General features: G+C 39.5%; 1 protein-coding gene and 1 long non-coding RNA gene across 4 annotated transcripts; both read right to left on the bottom strand.

Moving 5' to 3' along the window:
• Positions 1-3,417: 3,417 nt before the first annotated feature.
• LOC149402653 (uncharacterized) lies at positions 3,418-6,265 on the bottom strand. The gene is made up of 4 exons (XM_089608473.1): positions 6,094-6,265; positions 5,772-5,995; positions 5,355-5,561; positions 3,418-3,480 (listed from the first exon to the last, which is right to left on the bottom strand). The coding sequence occupies exons 1-4, from the start codon at positions 6,263-6,265 to the stop codon at positions 3,418-3,420; spliced, it is 666 nt and encodes a 221-aa protein (XP_089464599.1).
• Positions 6,266-10,004: 3,739 nt separating this feature from the next.
• On the bottom strand, positions 10,005-13,496 carry LOC149402652 (uncharacterized). 3 transcript variants are annotated; one of them, XR_016296076.1, is made up of 4 exons: positions 12,513-13,496; positions 11,738-11,997; positions 11,244-11,353; positions 10,005-10,270 (listed from the first exon to the last, which is right to left on the bottom strand). It is a non-coding gene; the product is annotated as an uncharacterized LOC149402652 (long non-coding RNA). The 3 variants fall into 3 exon arrangements; XR_016296075.1 differs by having other exon boundaries at positions 10,005-10,247; XR_016296077.1 differs by lacking the exon at positions 11,244-11,353 and having other exon boundaries at positions 10,005-10,247; positions 12,513-13,490.
• Positions 13,497-19,710: the final 6,214 nt, after the last annotated feature.

The raw sequence follows: 19,710 nt of genomic DNA, 5'->3' as shown, positions 1-19,710 counted from the left end.
TATTTTCTTTTAAAGTTGCTCTAGTTACATTTCTCTTTTTTTTCGATTTTCCTTTCACTCACCTACTATTTCAAAACCCAATTATTAGTTTTTTTTTTGGTATCACGGTAAATAAATACAAAAGCAAACGAAAAGGATAGTGATCCCTACAATGATTTAAAAGTCACACTAAATGAGAAAAGATTGAGACATAAATATTACTTAGGTATAGAACGAAGAAGATCGTACGTTTAGTGTGGTTTCAATAACAAAAAATCAATTGGAGACTACAAAAATTAGAAATCTTCTAAAACGTTTTTTTTTCCTTTTCCTTTCAATCACCTGCTATTTCAAACCTCTCTTGAATCATAGTCCAAGTCATCATCTAGTTTCTCAATTCATGATGTTTATAAAGCTGCTACAATTCTGAAACTTGGTCTTGTCATTGTCTTCATAGCGATACTTGTAGGATTGTTGCCTGTGTATAAGTTCTCAACAATCATGGGCCCCTTAATGATCACATCTACGTTTTACGTTGCTAAATATCCAAAGTTTGGTAAATCTTAGGTAAATAGCCACTTTCAGATGTAAATCTTAGGTAAATAGCAAACGTTTGATATATGAAAGTGACTATTTACTTAAGATTTAGGTCTTAAGGTGGTTTTTTTACCTAAGATTTACCAAACCTTAGCTATTTAGCAATGTCAAACATTTAAATTGATTATTTTTCTAATGAACTCTATTTTAAATAAAAAAAAAAAGTCAGATCGCCCGATTATCATATATATAAAAAAAATATATTGTGTTTACTTCAAATTAACATATATAAGGAAATAAATTTAATATACTTTCAATTGCCAATACAGTGCATCTACATTTTTAATATTTTGTACCGGTTGCACATATTGCTCGGCTATAGTATTATGTATTGAAATTATAATATTGTTGCCAACTGCTATATATTTATATGTGTGAGTCTTATACCATTTTTTTTATTTTCAGAGTCCATTTGACTATTTTATATAATTTTTCCTTTAGAAGGTGATTTAGTTAAATAAACAATTTAATGTAATCGATTTTCGAAATTGTCGAAATTTGCTTAAAATTAGTGAAATTGCTAAAACATGCCATAATTAAGTTTCAAAACTATTTTTCACCGTAAGATTAAATTTTTTGAAAGTGATAAATTGCATAAAAATAATCGTCAAAATTTATAATCTTGGTGTTTAAAAAATTTGATAACGTAATTTTAGATATTTTGCTAAATATTTGAAGGTTTTTCTATATTTATAATCAATTAGTTTCAAATTGCTATTTTGTATGATTTTTATAGTAACACCATGCACTTTGGGAAAGATTCATATTTTATTTCTGGACAATGACGAAAATACATAAATCCATCAATTAGTAGTTAGTTATCTCAGCCTTCCATTTCAACATTTCTAGCAGAAGGAGTATTGCTCGCAGGCGGTACGACATCACGGCATTCACAATGTCCGAGGAAACAAACGGGATAGGCTGGCCATTTCTCGGCGTTATTGCACTTCCATGACTTGCAATCAAAATCCCATGTACAACGCAGCTGTCACGACCCGCGAGCGATAGCTCGCCCACGAACCGCGACTGATCAACTCAAATCTGTACTTAACTCATAATATAAACACATAAATTAAACATAATATTTCATAAGATTATATAATAAAATAGTTTGCGAAAATTCGGGGAAATTTTTCGCTTTTATAACTTAGAGTCTTATAGCGACTCATATACAAATATGTTCCGGAACGTTTTATCATAAGATACTAACCCCCGATTAAGAAACCCCATAGCCCATAGGTCAAGGCAATACGCGCTCGGTCTCGGTCTTCAATCTCGTTTCCCGCTTACGAGCTTTTCCCTTATCTACATTACCAAGGGACATAAAACTATGAGTCGAATGACTCAGTAAGTGGGAGTCTATCTATAAAGTAAAACAACTAATGCCATGTGACGTGCAAACAAATACACAAGAATGCAAAATGATTGCTAGATGCAGCTAGATTATATGACTAGAGCATGACTGACGCGTGACGTCACACTCTATCTACACACTGGCCGTCCCGCAAGGTTATACACTCCTCACTGCTATAACCTCCGGTCCGACTAGAGACCAGCTTCAGACTTCGAGCAGCAGTCGTCAGCTGATCTAAGTTTTAACATCTGTCTGGGATCCACTAGTGGTACTTTCTTCATCATGACGTCAGCGGCACTGGTCTCTGGCATAGTGAGCTCGCGAATCGCGACCTTCACCCACTACGCCCCGGGGCGCTCAAGGCAGCCTCCGGTGAGTCTTCCAGCTAACAATGAGCTCGCGATGCGCGACCTTCACCCATTGTTTCGAGTACTCGGCGCACGGACCGGCATGGCCCGCCAAGCACAAGTCAGGGACTTGTGAGTACCACCGACACGAGTTTTAATGTTTGGGTACGCTGCAGCTAGCAGCGTACACGTTAAACTTATATACAGAAGAGCGTGACGGGATAAACCCCGAAAGAAATTATTGTTTCCCTTTGAAGCTCGTTAAGTGTTTTAAGTTGAAAGCTCGAAATGCGACTTCCGAACTCTCTACTCTCGATTGAATTTGAGAGTCTATCGCTCTTCCGTCCTCTCGATTCTAACTTACTTCCTAGAGTTAGAAGAGAAGTCTAACTATGCACAAAGCAAACGTGTCTGGTTCAAGTTAGCGTTTGAACCTACCGGGCGTACCCGAACTAAGTTTTCAAGCAAGAGTGGCCGAAGCCTTAACTTTCGAGTTTATTCATTTTAGGCTTTTACCTACTCTTGTTTACTAGCAAGCAAATGCACAAACAAACAGGGTTATACCCTTGGTAAGTAGTTGACTTATGTCTCCTCACTTACCCGGAAAAGATCGTCTGGAAATTTGTTGACTTCAGGAGTTTCCTTGCTTCTCACGTTTTACGAGACTCTACACGTCCTGAAGCGTTAACACGTCCTGAAGCGTCGAGAAACTAAAACCCAAAGTTGAAAACTCATTAGTCAATGATCCGAAAGGTGATGACAAGCTTAAGATTCGTTATCGGGATTCACTGCGAGTCGGTTCAGGGGTTCGAGAATTTAATTCACTTATTTATCGGCTTTTCGGAATTTGAACTTATTTAAGACTCGTGCGAGTTCGTACCAGAGAACGAGTACGAAATAAAATCCAAATCATTATTTTGACGAGTCTTAAATAATTAAATAATCCGAAACCATACAACCGAGAATTCTAAATGAATTAACCAACAATTAAATTCTCGAACATCTCTTAATTAAATAATTAACAATTCTTGAATACAATCTCAAATTACTAAAGATAACTCGAGTCTAACGCTATAAAGCGATAAACGACTCACGAGTGAGATCGAGCTTTACGAATCCTTTTTTCTGAATTGTCAACTTTCAGGGCTTCAACGCGTTCAGTTCCGCCGGCTCTTCCTCGATTCTATCTGATCCGTGACTGAGCTGTGAAATTCAGAAAACGAACATCGAATAAATTTATAACATCCAACTCCCGACTCGAAACTTAGAACCCGAAAACGAGCAACTAGCACGAATCTCAACTTGTCACAAAATCCACGGCCCGACCGTTCGGCTCGTACTATTCAGACAGCGACTGCAAAATGAATCACAACTTTAGCTACACAAACTCAAATCAAACGATTCCAATTCCATGAGAAAGACAACTTCCGTAGCTTTCTTAAAACATATTATAAGACCAATTTCAAGAATCATAGCTATCTGAAAAACTATCTGAAATTTCCGGTCGCTGTTCTGGAAATTCACATTTCACAGCTTTGAATACCAGATTTCAAAAATTCATAACTCTTTCAATACTCCACGGATTATCACGTTCTTGGTCATTTTAGAAAACCCATAACGTCTACTTTCATGGAAAAAATACTAACAAAAATAATATCAAAGTATATCGGACTGTCCACGTCCGTTTACTCTCAGATTTCGTCCAAAATCAAACCACACAAGAAAACGAGTTCAAACCTTCAATTCAACACTCAAGAAACACCCTTGGACATAAAATGAGAGATTCAAACCGAGTTCAACACCAAATCCCCAATTCCAAAATTCGAAACCCTAGCCCAGATTCAAGATTGGGGGAAACCGAAACCTCACCTCAATTCGTGAAATCTCTTCTCTTTGGTGTTCTCTGCCTCGTTTCCCGGCGTTGCCTCTCGGTCCGGCGCCCTCGGCGTGCTCGCGGCGGCGCTCGCTCTCTCTCGGCCGTGCGCGGGTGGCGCTAAGGCTCAGTGGCTGTCGGCCGAGCCTCCTCACCTTCAGTCGCTCAGTCTCCTTCTCTCCTTCTTCTCCGGCGAGTTTCTCTGCTCCGGCGTCCTCGGCTTGCTCGCGGCGGCGTTGGTTCCTTCTCGACCGCGTGTGGGTGGCGCTCGAGCTTGGTGGCTGTCGGCCGAGCGTCCCCTTCGCGAGCTCACCCTCGTCTCGCTCTCTCGCTCTCTTCCTCTCTCTCACTCTCTCGGCTCTCTCTCTCTTTCTCCCGTGCTCTCTTCTTCTTTCTCTTTTCTTTTCCTTTCTTTTTTTTTTCGCTCTTCTTCCTGAGCGTTTCTTTTCTTGCTCACTCTTTATATATTTGGCCAAGATAGGTGATGGCATTGTGAATGGGACCCACATAAAGGATAACGTCCATATCCTTTTCCTGGTTGCATTTTATCTTGTTCGGCAAAGTGATATACCTCACTTAAGGAATATTGCCCTCATTAATGACGTGGAGAGGATAGGAACAAGTGTGAGAAATTTCCAAAATTCTCACTTGGCCTTCTTTTCCCACTTTTATATCAAATGAGTCCCTTAAAAATTGTTACAACCACGTCCTTTCATATAATTATTTAATTAAATCCATAACCGAATGGATTATAATTATATGATTCGAACCGATAATTTTCTCGTTCGTTCTCGATTAATTTAAATATATTCAAGGTTTCTCGGAAATAATTCTCGTCCTTGAGAATTTATTTCTTAAATTAAATTCCGACATATATCCTCGGAAAATAATTTATTATTCGAGGCGAACTCGATAAATCCTTTATTTATTCCGAGATTTTCCATTACCTTAAAATAATTTAAATTAACTCGATAAACTTATACGTCCATCATTCACTCATTAATTTAATTGTAACAAACGGAAGCTCGTTTATTCAACGTAAATTACAAACGGCGAGATTCAAAAGTTATCCTTTACAATCCCTACCCCCTTAAAAGAGTTTCGTCCTCGAAACTTAAAACAGAGCAGGGTACTTCTTTTGCATCTCACACTCGAGCTCTCAGGTAGCTTTTCCTACAACATGCCTCTTCCACAAAACCCTTACCAAAGGGATGGATTTCTTCCTTAAAACTTCATCCTTGCGATCAAGAATCGCAACGGCTGGCTCTTCATATCTGACTTCAGGGGAGATCTCAACCTCTTGCTCTTGCAGAACATGCGAAGGGTCAGACACGTACTTCCGTAACATGAACATGTGGAACACATCGTGCAGGTTTGACATAGACGGCGGTAACGCCAAGCGATAAGCTGTCTGGCTTACATGCTCAAGGATCTCAAAAGGTCCAATATACCTTGGACTGAGTTTTCCCTTTCTTTCCAAACCTCATAACTCCTCGCATAGGTGAGATCTTCAGAAAAACTTTATTTCCTGTTTCAAACTCTAGAGGCCTCATATGTCTGTCAGCGTAGTTTTTTTCTGACGACTTTGGGACGTTTTTAATCGAGATTGGATTTTCTTAACTGCTTCTGTGGTCTGCTCTAGTATTTCAGGTCCAACAAACTTGCTCTCACCAGTTTCATCCCAATGAACTGAAGAGAGACACTTCCGCCCATAAAGAGCTTCATACGGCGCCATGTCAATCGACGCCTGATAGCTATTGTTGTACGAGAACTCAACTAGCGGAAGGTAACGACTCCATGAGCCCTGGAAGTCTAGAACACAAGCTCGGAGCATGTCCTCCAACACTTGGATCGTTCGTTCGCTTTGACCATCGGTTTGCAGGTGAAAAACAGTACTAAACTTCAGGCGAGTCCCCAGGTTCTCTTATAATCCCTTCCAGAACCTGGATCCACGGTGTGAGTGGTTTTGATGGGCAGGAAATGAGCTGATATGGTCAATCTATCGACAATGACCCAGATTGAGTCGTGACCAGGTGTGGTTTTTGGAAAACCTGACACGAAATCCATCTTTATCTGCTCCCACTTCCATTGTGGAATCTCAAGTGGTTGCAGCATTCCAGCTGGCTTCTAATGCTCTGCCTTAACTTGTTGACAAGTTAGGCACTTTTGGACGAACTCAGCTACGTCTTCCTTCATTCCTGGCCACCAATACACCTTTCTCAACTCTTGATACATCTCTGTCACACTTGGATGTACCGAATATGGTGTCCCGTGAGCTTCTTTCATCAACTGCTTCCTGACTTCCTCGTTGGACGGCACACAAACTCTTTCGTTGCACCGTAGAACCTCATTCTTATCCAACTCGAAGTCACCATCTTTACCGTTTTGTGGCATGTATAGATGTCTCAATGGACTCCGTACAGGTAGTGTCGCCATATCTTGAGTGCAAACACTACTGCAGCAAGCTCTTGGAAGCTCTTTTCACACGTCTCGGTCCAAAGGAACTTCTGTCCTTTACGGGTTAATTGAGTCAGAAGCATGGCAAACTTAAAGAATCCTTCTACAAACTTCCTATAGTAGCCAGCAAGACCCAAGAAACTTCTTATTTTAGTGACCGTCTTTGGCTGACTCCACTGCCTCACGGCTTCCACTTTAGCAGGATCTACCATAATACCAGCGCTACTGACAACATGACCGAGGAATACTACACGTTCCAGCCAAAATTCACACTTTGAGAACTTTGCGCACAGTTGTTTTTCCCTCAGTTTGCCTAGTGCTAGCTTTAGATGCTGCCCATGCTCTTCGTTAGTTTTCGAGTAGATTAGAATGTCGTCGATGAACACGATCATGAACTTATCCAGAACTTCTCAAATACTCGGTTCATCAGGTTCATGAACGCTGCTGACGCGTTAGTCAATCCAAACGACATAACTAAGAACTCGTAATGACCATATCGAATACGGAAAGCAGCTTTCGAGATGTCTTCATCTCGAACCTTCAGCTGACGGTATCCTAAACGCAAGTCAATCTTCGAGAACACTGTCGCTCCTGACAGCTGATCAAAGAGATCGTCGATCCGCACAACGGATACTTGTTCTTGATCGTTCTTGGTCCAATCCACGGTAGTCAATACAGAGCTGTAAGGAATTAACTGCCTTCTTAACGAACAAGACAGGCGCTCCCCAAGGCTAATGGCTTGGTCGTATGAACCATTTGTCAAGCAACTCTTGTAGCTGCGTCTTGAGTTCCTTCAATTCTGCTGGAGCCATACGATATCGAGCTTTCGATATCGGAGTTGTGCCTGGAATGAGCTCTATATTGAACTCCACTTCCTAATCAGGAAGTAGGTCTGGAAGATATTCTGAGAAAATATCAAGGAAATCTCTAGCAACTGGAATCTCATGCGGTTGCGGCTTGACCGTCTTCGTGACGTCTACCACGCTTGCAACGTAACCAGCGCATCCCTGATGCATCATCTTCACGGCCTTCAGCGCCGATACGATCGAAATACTCGATTTCCGAGAGGAACCTTGGAACTGCAGCGGTCCAAGTCCGGGGTTCTGGAACATAACTGATTTCTTTCGGCAATCTATGATTGCATGATGGGTACTTAACCAATCCACCCCGAGGATTACGTCATAGTCCACCATTTTCAATTCTACCAAGTCTGCTTTCATTATCCGATCATGAACTCGGATGGGTACATCTCTATACCAGTATAACGACTGGTACTTTTCTCCAGAAAGCGTAACCATAACGAACAGGTATGAGGATTCTTTCTGGTGCTCACCTAACTGATCAGACTTCATAGATGCGATGAATGAATGCGTGGCTCCTGAATCTTTTCCTTGATTCACTCTGCTTTGGGCCAGCAGCTTCAGAAGGTGTTGTGGCAGTTGGTTTCGGTGCAGGAGTCCGACAACCTCGCACCAACCGGCAATCCGCAAAGCTCTTTGCACAACGTTGGCGAAAGAGCAAGGTCAATCATCGCCGATATCCACCTGGCTCACGGTATCCACGTTAAGCCCATGCATGTACTTCATCTTCATAGCCTGATCAGTAGGGACTAAGAAAGAAGCGAACCTTGCTAATCGTGTCGAACTTTGTCGTATATTCTAATACTAACATTGAACCTTGTCGTAGGCTCATAAACTCGCGTACCTTATCCGACAAGTTAGCTTCACTCAGGTACTTCCCATGGAACAGATTGAGGAAATGGATCCACGTCATCGAGTGGACATCCTCAGACGCCGCCACCACCTCCCATCAACGCCTAGCCTCATCTTCCAGCTGATTACGGCGCAAGCCACTCTCTCTGTATCAGATAGCTGCATAAAGTTGAGGATTTGCTGCATCTTCTTGATCCAATTCTCAACTGCATCTGGATCAACTCTGCTTCCAAACGTCGGAGGCTTTTACTCACGAAACCTCTCGTACACCGGCTCGCTCACAGGAGGAACGACGTCAGGGATCTGGAAGTTGAGCTCCTCGGGAGAATCCACATGCACTCGTGGTGGCTTCTCGCGTCGTTCTTCCTGAGCTGGAGGTTCAGGGTTTGGCTGGGGTGGCGCGTTCAATTTCATCAAGACATCCGCAATCGTGCGGCTATGCTGTTCTATCCGTTGAGCAAAGCTTGATAATTATGACGCTCTTTATGCTCGTCTCATCGAGCAGCGTCAACTCAAATTTTTCAGGATGCGTCTAATCTCTGAGAGATCCGCAGCTGAAACATTCTCGGCATTAGACGTATCTTGTCTAGACCCCACTTCCTTCTTATTTTCACATATAAGAGGATGGGCATGGTTGAATATCACAATCAACCATAACGTGAATGCGTAACCAACATGGACTAGCCTCTCAAGGCCTAGTCAAACGAGATTTAAACACAAAATGCTAGCTCTCTCGTTACACACACAAAGCAACCACTCTTGTGGTTGACAAGCAAACATCTACGCAGCTGGGTCGTCCGAAGGCTCAGCGGGATCCTCCTCGGAATCTCCCTCGTCACAGTCAACCTTCTCGTCATCATGCGGAACAACCACCGGAAAAACAATCATCGGGGTAAGGTACTCATATACCACATCGCGTCATGACGAGGAATTCAGTCTGCATTCGCAAGACAGCGAACAAGGGACAATCAGATTCCAGCGTCAGATATTGGAGCTCTACACATAGCTCCCAATACTCGATACCTCGCTGGAGTCTATCCTCGAGCACATCGGACACCGATCCACAATTTCTTGGACAAGTCGGTCTCTATATCGGACAACCGATTCAATCCCGAGCCGGTAGAATTCGTAAGTTGCTCCTCCCACTCGCCCCTCCCTCCTGGCCCCAACGTGTATTGTATCACCTTCTGGAACATCTCAAAGTCTCGGCTGATAATACCGTCAGCGGTGAACGAGTCCATCGACTCAACGTTGGCCAATAAGGAGGGGTCATCGCGATATTCGTACATGAGCAGTAAAGCGTCGAGATAACACTCATCCACTCACAAGTCAGACCAATTCACCGGCCCCTAAGTGATGGTGCCTCTCACGACACTGAACGTACTTGCGGTCGAAAGAATACACGTGATCGCATCGCGGTACAGACGAATCTCATCGGGGAGGAGAGATCTAACTCCTAGCAATTCATTCTGCATCATGTCGAACCTATCTCTAGACAAGTCGACTCTAAGCACAACACTATCACATGGCATACTCGCGACCTATACCGAGAACACGTATCCCAAGTCTACAGAAACGGCTAAACCTGGGGCTCTGATACCACAAAATCTGTCACGACCCGCGAGCGATAGCTCGCCCACGAACCGCGACTGATCAACTCAAATCTGTACTTAACTCATAATATAAACACATAAATTAAACATAATATTTCATAAGATTATATAATAAAATAGTTTGCGAAAATTCGGGGAAATTTTTCGCTTTTATAACTTAGAGTCTTATAGCGACTCATATACAAATATGTTCCGGAACGTTTTATCATAAGATACTAACCCCCGATTAAGAAACCCCATAGCCCATAGGTCAAGGCAATACGCGCTCGGTCTCGGTCTTCAATCTCGTTTCCCGCTTACGAGCTTTTCCCTTATCTACATTACCAAGGGACATAAAACTATGAGTCGAATGACTCAGTAAGTGGGAGTCTATCTATAAAGTAAAACAACTAATGCCATGTGACGTGCAAACAAATACACAAGAATGCAAAATGATTGCTAGATGCAGCTAGATTATATGACTAGAGCATGACTGACGCGTGACGTCACACTCTATCTACACACTGGCCGTCCCGCAAGGTTATACACTCCTCACTGCTATAACCTCCGGTCCGACTAGAGACCAGCTTCAGACTTCGAGCAGCAGTCGTCAGCTGATCTAAGTTTTAACATCTGTCTGGGATCCACTAGTGGTACTTTCTTCATCATGACGTCAGCGGCACTGGTCTCTGGCATAGTGAGCTCGCGAATCGCGACCTTCACCCACTACGCCCCGGGGCGCTCAAGGCAGCCTCCGGTGAGTCTTCCAGCTAACAATGAGCTCGCGATGCGCGACCTTCACCCATTGTTTCGAGTACTCGGCGCACGGACCGGCATGGCCCGCCAAGCACAAGTCAGGGACTTGTGAGTACCACCGACACGAGTTTTAATGTTTGGGTACGCTGCAGCTAGCAGCGTACACGTTAAACTTATATACAGAAGAGCGTAACGGGATAAACCCCGAAAGAAATTATTGTTTCCCTTTGAAGCTCGTTAAGTGTTTTAAGTTGAAAGCTCGAAATGCGACTTCCGAACTCTCTACTCTCGATTGAATTTGAGAGTCTATCGCTCTTCCGTCCTCTCGATTCTAACTTACTTCCTAGAGTTAGAAGAGAAGTCTAACTATGCACAAAGCAAACGTGTCTGGTTCAAGTTAGCGTTTGAACCTACCGGGCGTACCCGAACTAAGTTTTCAAGCAAGAGTGGCCGAAGCCTTAACTTTCGAGTTTATTCATTTTAGGCTTTTACCTACTCTTGTTTACTAGCAAGCAAATGCACAAACAAACAGGGTTATACCCTTGGTAAGTAGTTGACTTATGTCTCCTCACTTACCCGGAAAAGATCGTCTGGAAATTTGTTGACTTCAGGAGTTTCCTTGCTTCTCACGTTTTACGAGACTCTACACGTCCTGAAGCGTTAACACGTCCTGAAGCGTCGAGAAACTAAAACCCAAAGTTGAAAACTCATTAGTCAATGATCCGAAAGGTGATGACAAGATTAAGATTCGTTATCGGGATTCACTGCGAGTCGGTTCAGGGGTTCGAGAATTTAATTCACTTATTTCTCGGCTTTTCGGAATTTAAACTTATTCAAGACTCGTGCGAGTTCGTACCAGAGAACGAGTACGAAATAAAATCCAAATCATTATTTTGACGAGTCTTAAATAATTAAATAATCCGAAACCATACAACCGAGAATTCTAAATGAATTAACCAACAATTAAATTCTCGAACATCTCTTAATTAAATAATTAACAATTCTTGAATACAATCTCAAATTACTAAAGATAACTCGAGTCTAACGCTATAAAGCGATAAACGACTCACGAGTGAGATCGAGCTTTACGAATCCTTTTTTCTGAATTGTCAACTTTCAGGGCTTCAACGCGTTCAGTTCCGCCGGCTCTTCCTCGATTCTATCTGATCCGTGACTGAGCTGTGAAATTCAGAAAACGAACATCGAATAAATTTATAACATCCAACTCCCGACTCGAAACTTAGAACCCGAAAACGAGCAACTAGCACGAATCTCAACTTGTCACAAAATCCACGGCCCGACCGTTCGGCTCGTACTATTCAGACAGCGACTGCAAAATGAATCACAACTTTAGCTACACAAACTCAAATCAAACGATTCCAATTCCATGAGAAAGACAACTTCCGTAGCTTTCTAAAAACATATTATAAGACCAATTTCAAGAATCATAGCTATCTGAAAAACTATCTGAAATTTCCGGTCGCTGTTCTGGAAATTCACATTTCACAGCTTTGAATACCAGATTTCAAAAATTCATAACTCTTTCAATACTCCACGGATTATCACGTTCTTGGTCATTTTAGAAAACCCATAACGTCTACTTTCATGGAAAAAATACTAACAAAAATAATATCAAAGTATATCGGACTGTCCACGTCCGTTTACTCTCAGATTTCGTCCAAAATCAAACCACACAAGAAAACGAGTTCAAACCTTCAATTCAACACTCAAGAAACACCCTTGGACATAAAATGAGAGATTCAAACCGAGTTCAACACCAAATCCCCAATTCCAAAATTCGAAACCCTAGCCCAGATTCAAGATTGGGGGAAACCGAAACCTCACCTCAATTCGTGAAATCTCTTCTCTTTGGTGTTCTCTGCCTCGTTTCCCGGCGTCGCCTCTCGGTCCGGCGCCCTCGGCGTGCTCGCGGCGGCGCTCGCTCTCTCTCGGCCGTGCGCGGGTGGCGCTAAGGCTCAGTGGCTGTCGGCCGAGCCTCCTCACCTTCAGTCGCTCGGTCTCCTTCTCTCCTTCTTCTCCGGCGAGTTTCTCTGCTCCGGCGTCCTCGGCTTGCTCGCGGCGGCGTTGGTTCCTTCTCGACCGCGTGTGGGTGGCGCTCGAGCTTGGTGGCTGTCGGCCGAGCGTCCCCTTCGCGAGCTCACCCTCGTCTCGCTCTCTCGCTCTCTTCCTCTCTCTCACTCTCTCGGCTCTCTCTCTCTTTCTCCCGTGCTCTCTTCTTCTTTCTCTTTTCTTTTCCTTTCTTTTTTTTTCGCTCTTCTTCCTGAGCGTTTCTTTTCTTGCTCACTCTTTATATATTTGGCCAAGATAGGTGATGGCATTGTGAATGGGACCCACATAAAGGATAACGTCCATATCCTTTTCCTGGTTGCATTTTATCTTGTTCGGCAAAGTGATATACCTCACTTAAGGAATATTGCCCTCATTAATGACGTGGAGAGGATAGGAACAAGTGTGAGAAATTTCCAAAATTCTCACTTGGCCTTCTTTTCCCACTTTTATATCAAATGAGTCCCTTAAAAATTGTTACAACCACGTCCTTTCATATAATTATTTAATTAAATCCATAACCGAATGGATTATAATTATATGATTCGAACCGATAATTTTCTCGTTCGTTCTCGATTAATTTAAATATATTCAAGGTTTCTCGGAAATAATTCTCGTCCTTGAGAATTTATTTCTTAAATTAAATTCCGACATATATCCTCGGAAAATAATTTATTATTCGAGGCGAACTCGATAAATCCTTTATTTATTCCGAGATTTTCCATTACCTTAAAATAATTTAAATTAACTCGATAAACTTATACGTCCATCATTCACTCATTAATTTAATTGTAACAAACGGAAGCTCGTTTATTCAACGTAAATTACAAACGGCGAGATTCAAAAGTTATCCTTTACAGCAGCGCTTCCGTACCACCCATCATCATTGACAATTACGCAACTGTACATTTGATTACAATTTAATTACATCAATTGATAAGATGGCAGGCGAAGAGGTAGAGAGATAGAGGCAAACCAGAAATGATGACCAAAAACACTACCACCGAAGTAAGGTTGAGAGCGGCTTTCTTCTTCGTGCTCTGCTTTCGTTTTTCTTGTTGTATTTCTTTTTCTTCTTAACTTAGTACGAATTTGTAGTTTTTGTTCTTGACGGTGTTATTACTTCATTGTTATATAGTGGAAAATGAAGATAAATGCGGTGATGGAAACATTAAATTTGTTTATATGATTGTAAAAATCATCTTTATAGCCTACTATTACATACCTTTCTAGCAACAGCTATCTAATTATATATTTCCTTATTCAAAATGATTTGTTGTAACTACTTGTCATTTACATTCGTGATCATTAATATCAATGAAATGCTCTGGGTGTTATTACGAATATTTATTTTTTATTCCTCATCTATAAAGTGGCATCATTACTCTAGTGTGATCTAATGGAAAATAAACTTAAATTCGGATGTGCCTATTTAAGTTTTGTAGATTAGATTAAAACATATATGTCATTGTATATCCAAAGAACAAAATCTACACCATCATAGTTACATATATATTTATATATATGTATGTAATCTAAATTTTTTATACTTTCTTTCACACGTATACTATCAGCACATTAAGTTTTCTACAAAACACGCATCTTTGTTCACTTATTTTCACAACACTGTCTTAATGAATAGGAATCACAAAAATTATGTACATGATAATATAGAAACGATTCGGGGTAGAATACTTATGGTATACGAAATATAACAACACGATAATATATATAATCTTTGCTGCTCCAAATCCAGACAAATAATCACAAAAAATAAAGAAAAGATTGAGATATAAATATTACATAGATACAGAACGAAGCATATCATATGTTTAAAATGGTTTCAATAACAAAAAATCAATTGGAGACTAGAAAAATTACAAATCTTCTAAACTTTTATTTTCTCTCTTTTATTTTATTTTAAAGTTGGTCCAGTTACATTTCTCCTTTTTTTCCCTTTTCCTTTCAGTCACCTGCTATTTCAAAGCCCAATTATATGTTTTTATTGTTTTTTTATCACGGTGAATAAATACAAAAGCAAACGAAAAGAATAGTGGTCCCTACAATGGTTTTGAAGACACACTAAATAAAGAAAAGATTGAGACATAAATATTACTTAGGTACAGAACGAAGAATATCATACTTTTAAAGTGGTTTCAATAAAAAAAAATCAATTGGGGACTACAAAAATTACAAATCTTCTAAGCTTTTATTTTCTCTCTTTTATTTTCTTTTAAAGTTGCTCTACTTACATTTCTCCTTTTTTTTCCCCTTTTCCTTTCAGTCACCTGCTATTTCAAAACCCAATTATTAGTGTTTTTTTTTTGTATCACGGTGAATAAATACAAAAGCAAACGAAAAGGATAGTGGTCCCTACAATGATTTAAAAGACACACTAAATAAAGAAAAGATTGAGACATAAATATTACTTAGGTATAGAACGAAGAAGATCGTACGTTTAGTGTGGTTTTAATAACAAAAAATCAAGTGGAGACTACAAAAATTACAAATCTTCTAAGACGTTTTTTTCCCTTTTCCTTTCAATCACCTGCTATTTCAAACCCAATTATTTGTTTTTTTTTTATCACGGTGAATAAATACAAAAGTAAGCGAAAAGAATAGTGGTCCCTACAATGGTTTAAAAGACACATTAAAAAAACAAAAAATTAGAAAAATAGCCAATTTAAACATTTGATATTGCTATATAGCCAAGATTTGGTAAATATTAGGTAAATAGTCATAAATGATGACGAGGCTTAATATGACAGTGATTATTTACTTAATATTTACGTGTGTGAATATATAAAATTGGCTATTTACCTAATATTTACCAAACCTTGGCTATTTAGCAATTTCCAACGTTTAAGTTGGCTATTTTGCTAAATTATATCCACCTTATTTTAAGAAAACCATTACTGAAAAATAAACCAACAACATCGTTAACCTCTCTTGAATCATAGTCTAAGTCATCATCTAGTTTCTCAATTCACGATGTTTATAAAGCCGCTACAATTCTGAAACTTAGTCTTGTCATTGTCTTCATAGCGATACTTGTTGGATTGTTGCCCGTGTATACATTCTCAACAATCATGGGCCCCTTAATGATCACATCTACGTTTTACGTTGCTAAATATCCAAAATTTGGTAAATCTTAGGTAAATAGCCACTTTCAGACGTAAATCTTAGGTAAATAGCCAACGTTTGATATATGAAAGTGACTATTTACTTAAGATTTAGGTCTTAAAGTAGTTTTCTGTGACGACCCGACATTTCGGACCATCTTATTTATCTTACTTTTTAAAACTTAAGAAAATTTGAGGTAAATTTTTTTTTAAAACATAACTTAAAATATAAAATGTGAAAACTCATAACCTAAAAATAAATAAATTTCCATTTAAAACTTGATGAACGAAAACAACCAAAAAGTCGAAGTTGCATAATCGAAAATTAAACCCAAAAAATACCATTGTGAAATAAATACCATAAATAAAGTCGTAACCTTTAACGGAATTGAAAAACATAACTTAAACCATGAAAAATAAAACCTTGGGTTTGGATTATTGAAAAACTGAAAGCAAAGCGGAAGTCTTTTAATTTCGAAAATGGCAACCATAACCCAACCCTCTTGCTATCGCCACCGCTAATCCACCCTCCTCACTTGTTCATATGTTGTTTACCTACAACACAGACGTATATACATAGAGTGAGCTAACGCTCAGCGAGCATAATTATAACTCACAAAACATAAGCAATAAAATAAAATGTATGAACCGGTTATTAGTACTTTAAAAATTAACTGTGACATGAGATACCCTATTAAATATCTATCGTATTTTAGTTCGGGGGTCCCCTAGAGTAGCCGTACTGATTTCAGTGTACACTTTGTTAATGAACCATGGGGCTCCGACCTCACATAGAATGCCCCGTCACATACATAAAGATATGAGGAACTCTCTATGTGAGCCCGTAGTTCGGCTCGAGAAATTCCTCTAGTTACCTCCGTAGTTTGAGGCGGTACGACTCTCTTGCTTACTTAACTTATTAATCGTGTTTATTACGTTAAAAGCATGAGCGACATAAGATAAAAACATACATGATAACATAGCTAGAAAGATAAGACGTGTTATGGTTATTCTAATACACAGCATAAGATAATAATATAACCTCACATATCGTCCTATCATATCATACCAAGCACATTCCGAACAAACACACACACACAAAAATTCACACAATACATAAATATTTCATATCACATAATACTTAGTATATTTTTTTAACTAATCCGTGTTGCAGTGACATTATTCTCACCTTCGCTTCGGAAATTACGACCGTTGGTCGAGGACGGCTCGGGAAAACTAGACGGGTCGGAAAAGCTACGCAGCTCGGAACCTAATCGATGGGAAAAAAAATTATAAAGCTTCTGTTGAAGAAGTTCTAATGACTACTCGGGTTCTAGAAATTTCAAAAAAATCGACTGAAGGTGTAAAATTACGAAAATACCCTTGGGGTCGATAAAATATTTTTTTGAAAAATAAATCTATAAACATTACCGTAAAAGGGAAATATTATTTGGAGCACTTCATACTTCAGAGTCATATACAAAATATGCTCAGATTATTTAATAAAAAAATAAAAATTATAAGAAAGCAATATTTAGTCTTTTTAAAAACAAAACTGTTTTGGAACGATTCTGCGCACCGTTTGGAATTTATTCCTAATATATTCTGTGGGAATCCAAACATTCTAAATTTTGGAGTAAATACCATAAACATATATAAATAGGCCGTGTATAAAAATTAGGTCAAAAAGAATTTTTTAGATATATAAACAAGACGTTTTGTTGTAAAAAGAATCGGGGTAAAAACAAGTCTGCGCACTGATCGTAATTAATTCATAAAATAATATTGATAACTCGAAACATTCTGAAATTTAAACCACAATTCAATAACCATAAAATAATTGATGCTTCGCTAAGCGGCGGAATTTTAAAAATTTTCTTTTACAAGTAAAAACAGTTTTTTACTAACCTAGACAAGTGCAAGTACATGTAATTAAAAACCAATATGAGCTAGAAGTTTACTAACCTTTCTTGAAGCTTGAACTTTGAAGAAGCTTGTGGAAAGTTTGCAACGCTCGTCTCCCCTCGCAGCACGTCTCTCTTTCTTTCCTCGGCACCTCGAGCAACCACGAAAGTTTCTATCACTAAATCACTCGAAAAGAAGGAATCAGTGAGTGGGCACTTTTAAACACTACGACTTAAGAACGAGTCTCGAAGTCGCAGAGCTAAACACTAGGTCGAGTGAGGACCTAGGTGCCAAGACAAGAAAAAATCGAAAATAAACTAGAGAGAGAGAGAGAGGATTTTCGGCCACAAGTTCTAGAGAGAGAGTCTCTCAAATCTCTTAAACTTGGATGAATGAAATGTGAGGAAATGAGGCTCCTATTTATAGGAGAGGTCTCACCTTCAATAAGGTAGTTTCCTCTTCTATAGAATATCACATATTCATGAGCCAAATTCCTCTCTTTCCCTTTGAGACACTCAGCCAAGCTAGGGCTTCTAGAAGCCTTGATTTGTTTCCTATTTTGTTCAAGGCTTGCCTTTTCTCTCAACATGGCCGATTCTTTATGCATCCCATATGCAAAATTTGTTTCCTCTTTTTCTTTTGGCAAGTATCTAAATACATTTATGCACAAAATAAACTATCCTATTTCTCTATTAGGGTAGGCGCCCAAGTCTCTCTAGAAGGAGCTTCTAGAAGCTTCTTCATTTGTTCATGACAACATGAGAAAGGCCCATTAAGAATTTTCAATAAAATTCTTATGAAATGAAATTAATTCACAAGGCCCAGTTAATCATATTATGGCCGAGTGACATTAAGTCATCAAATGAACTTGTCAAAATTTATTGAAATCCATTTCATCCTTATGTCTCAAAAGACAAAAATACCCTTTCGACAATTTTCGTTCTTGTTTTGACTTAGCTTCCAGTTTAACTATTCCTATCGATGTGATTCGTGACAGTGACCTCATGGACCCAAATGAACAAAGCTTGAGCTAAACACTTGGACTCAAAAGTTCACAAACCTTTTCCAAGTTTAGCTTAATGCCAACTGACTCCACTAAAGAGCTGACACTGAAAATCTCTCGGTTCAAATGAATTTATTTTCTAGTCAAGAATTCGACCTAATTATGATGAGCGGATCCACTGAATATTATCTATGTTTACCCTTCATGAATGTCATCAGCTAGTCGGGATTTACTAAATTACCATTTTACCCTTCTAGCTGTTATTTCCTCAACTCCTTTGTCGCTTGTGAATAAGTTAGAAACAATGTATTGACGAGGAGCTAACAAGTCACATTGTTTCATCCAAAAGAGTCAGGACTCAATTTGGACACTGGCCAGTTCATTTATTCACACTCCAAGGAACAAAGCATGAGGTGACATACATTGCATTTCAGCAATCTTGTACATGAATTCCATATCTATGAGAACTTCACAAAGTTACTCATGACAGACTCACAACTTAGTACTTCACCAATAGGCCTTGTTCGGAATCACATAGTGAGTCCGAACTTTGACTTTCTCAAATGAGAATACTAAGGTGTGAAATGGCATGTCTCATTTCAGGATTAAGGTAAGCATGATGCAATTCATACATAGTGACTTCGAGACATAAGAGGTTAAATGGTTTGTTCTTATATTGTCTCTAGAAGTGCACTGGTCAATTCAGTACCTTCGGAAGATACCTAGAAGAACTATAGAGTCCCCAACTCTCAATGCCTCATAACCAGACATCATAGATTCTTCTAACAATCATACTGAGGTCAATAGTCCTTTGACCCTAAGATTGCGAATATATCGTTTTAAGCAAACTACGAAGAGTTTGTTCATGCAAATCTACATTTGTCTCTTCGTAAGTTGTTAAGTTTGTTTATGGACTAAAAGACTAAGGTTTTATCATAAAGCTTCA

Source organism: Urtica dioica, chromosome 3 (genome assembly GCF_054948205.1).
Source record: "Urtica dioica subsp. dioica isolate 48M chromosome 3, U.dioica_male_clone48M_v1_H2, whole genome shotgun sequence".
Lineage (NCBI taxonomy): Eukaryota > Viridiplantae > Streptophyta > Magnoliopsida > Rosales > Urticaceae > Urtica > Urtica dioica.
Note: the sequence above shows the minus strand (reverse complement) of the source record. Positions and strands in the feature narration are given on the sequence as shown.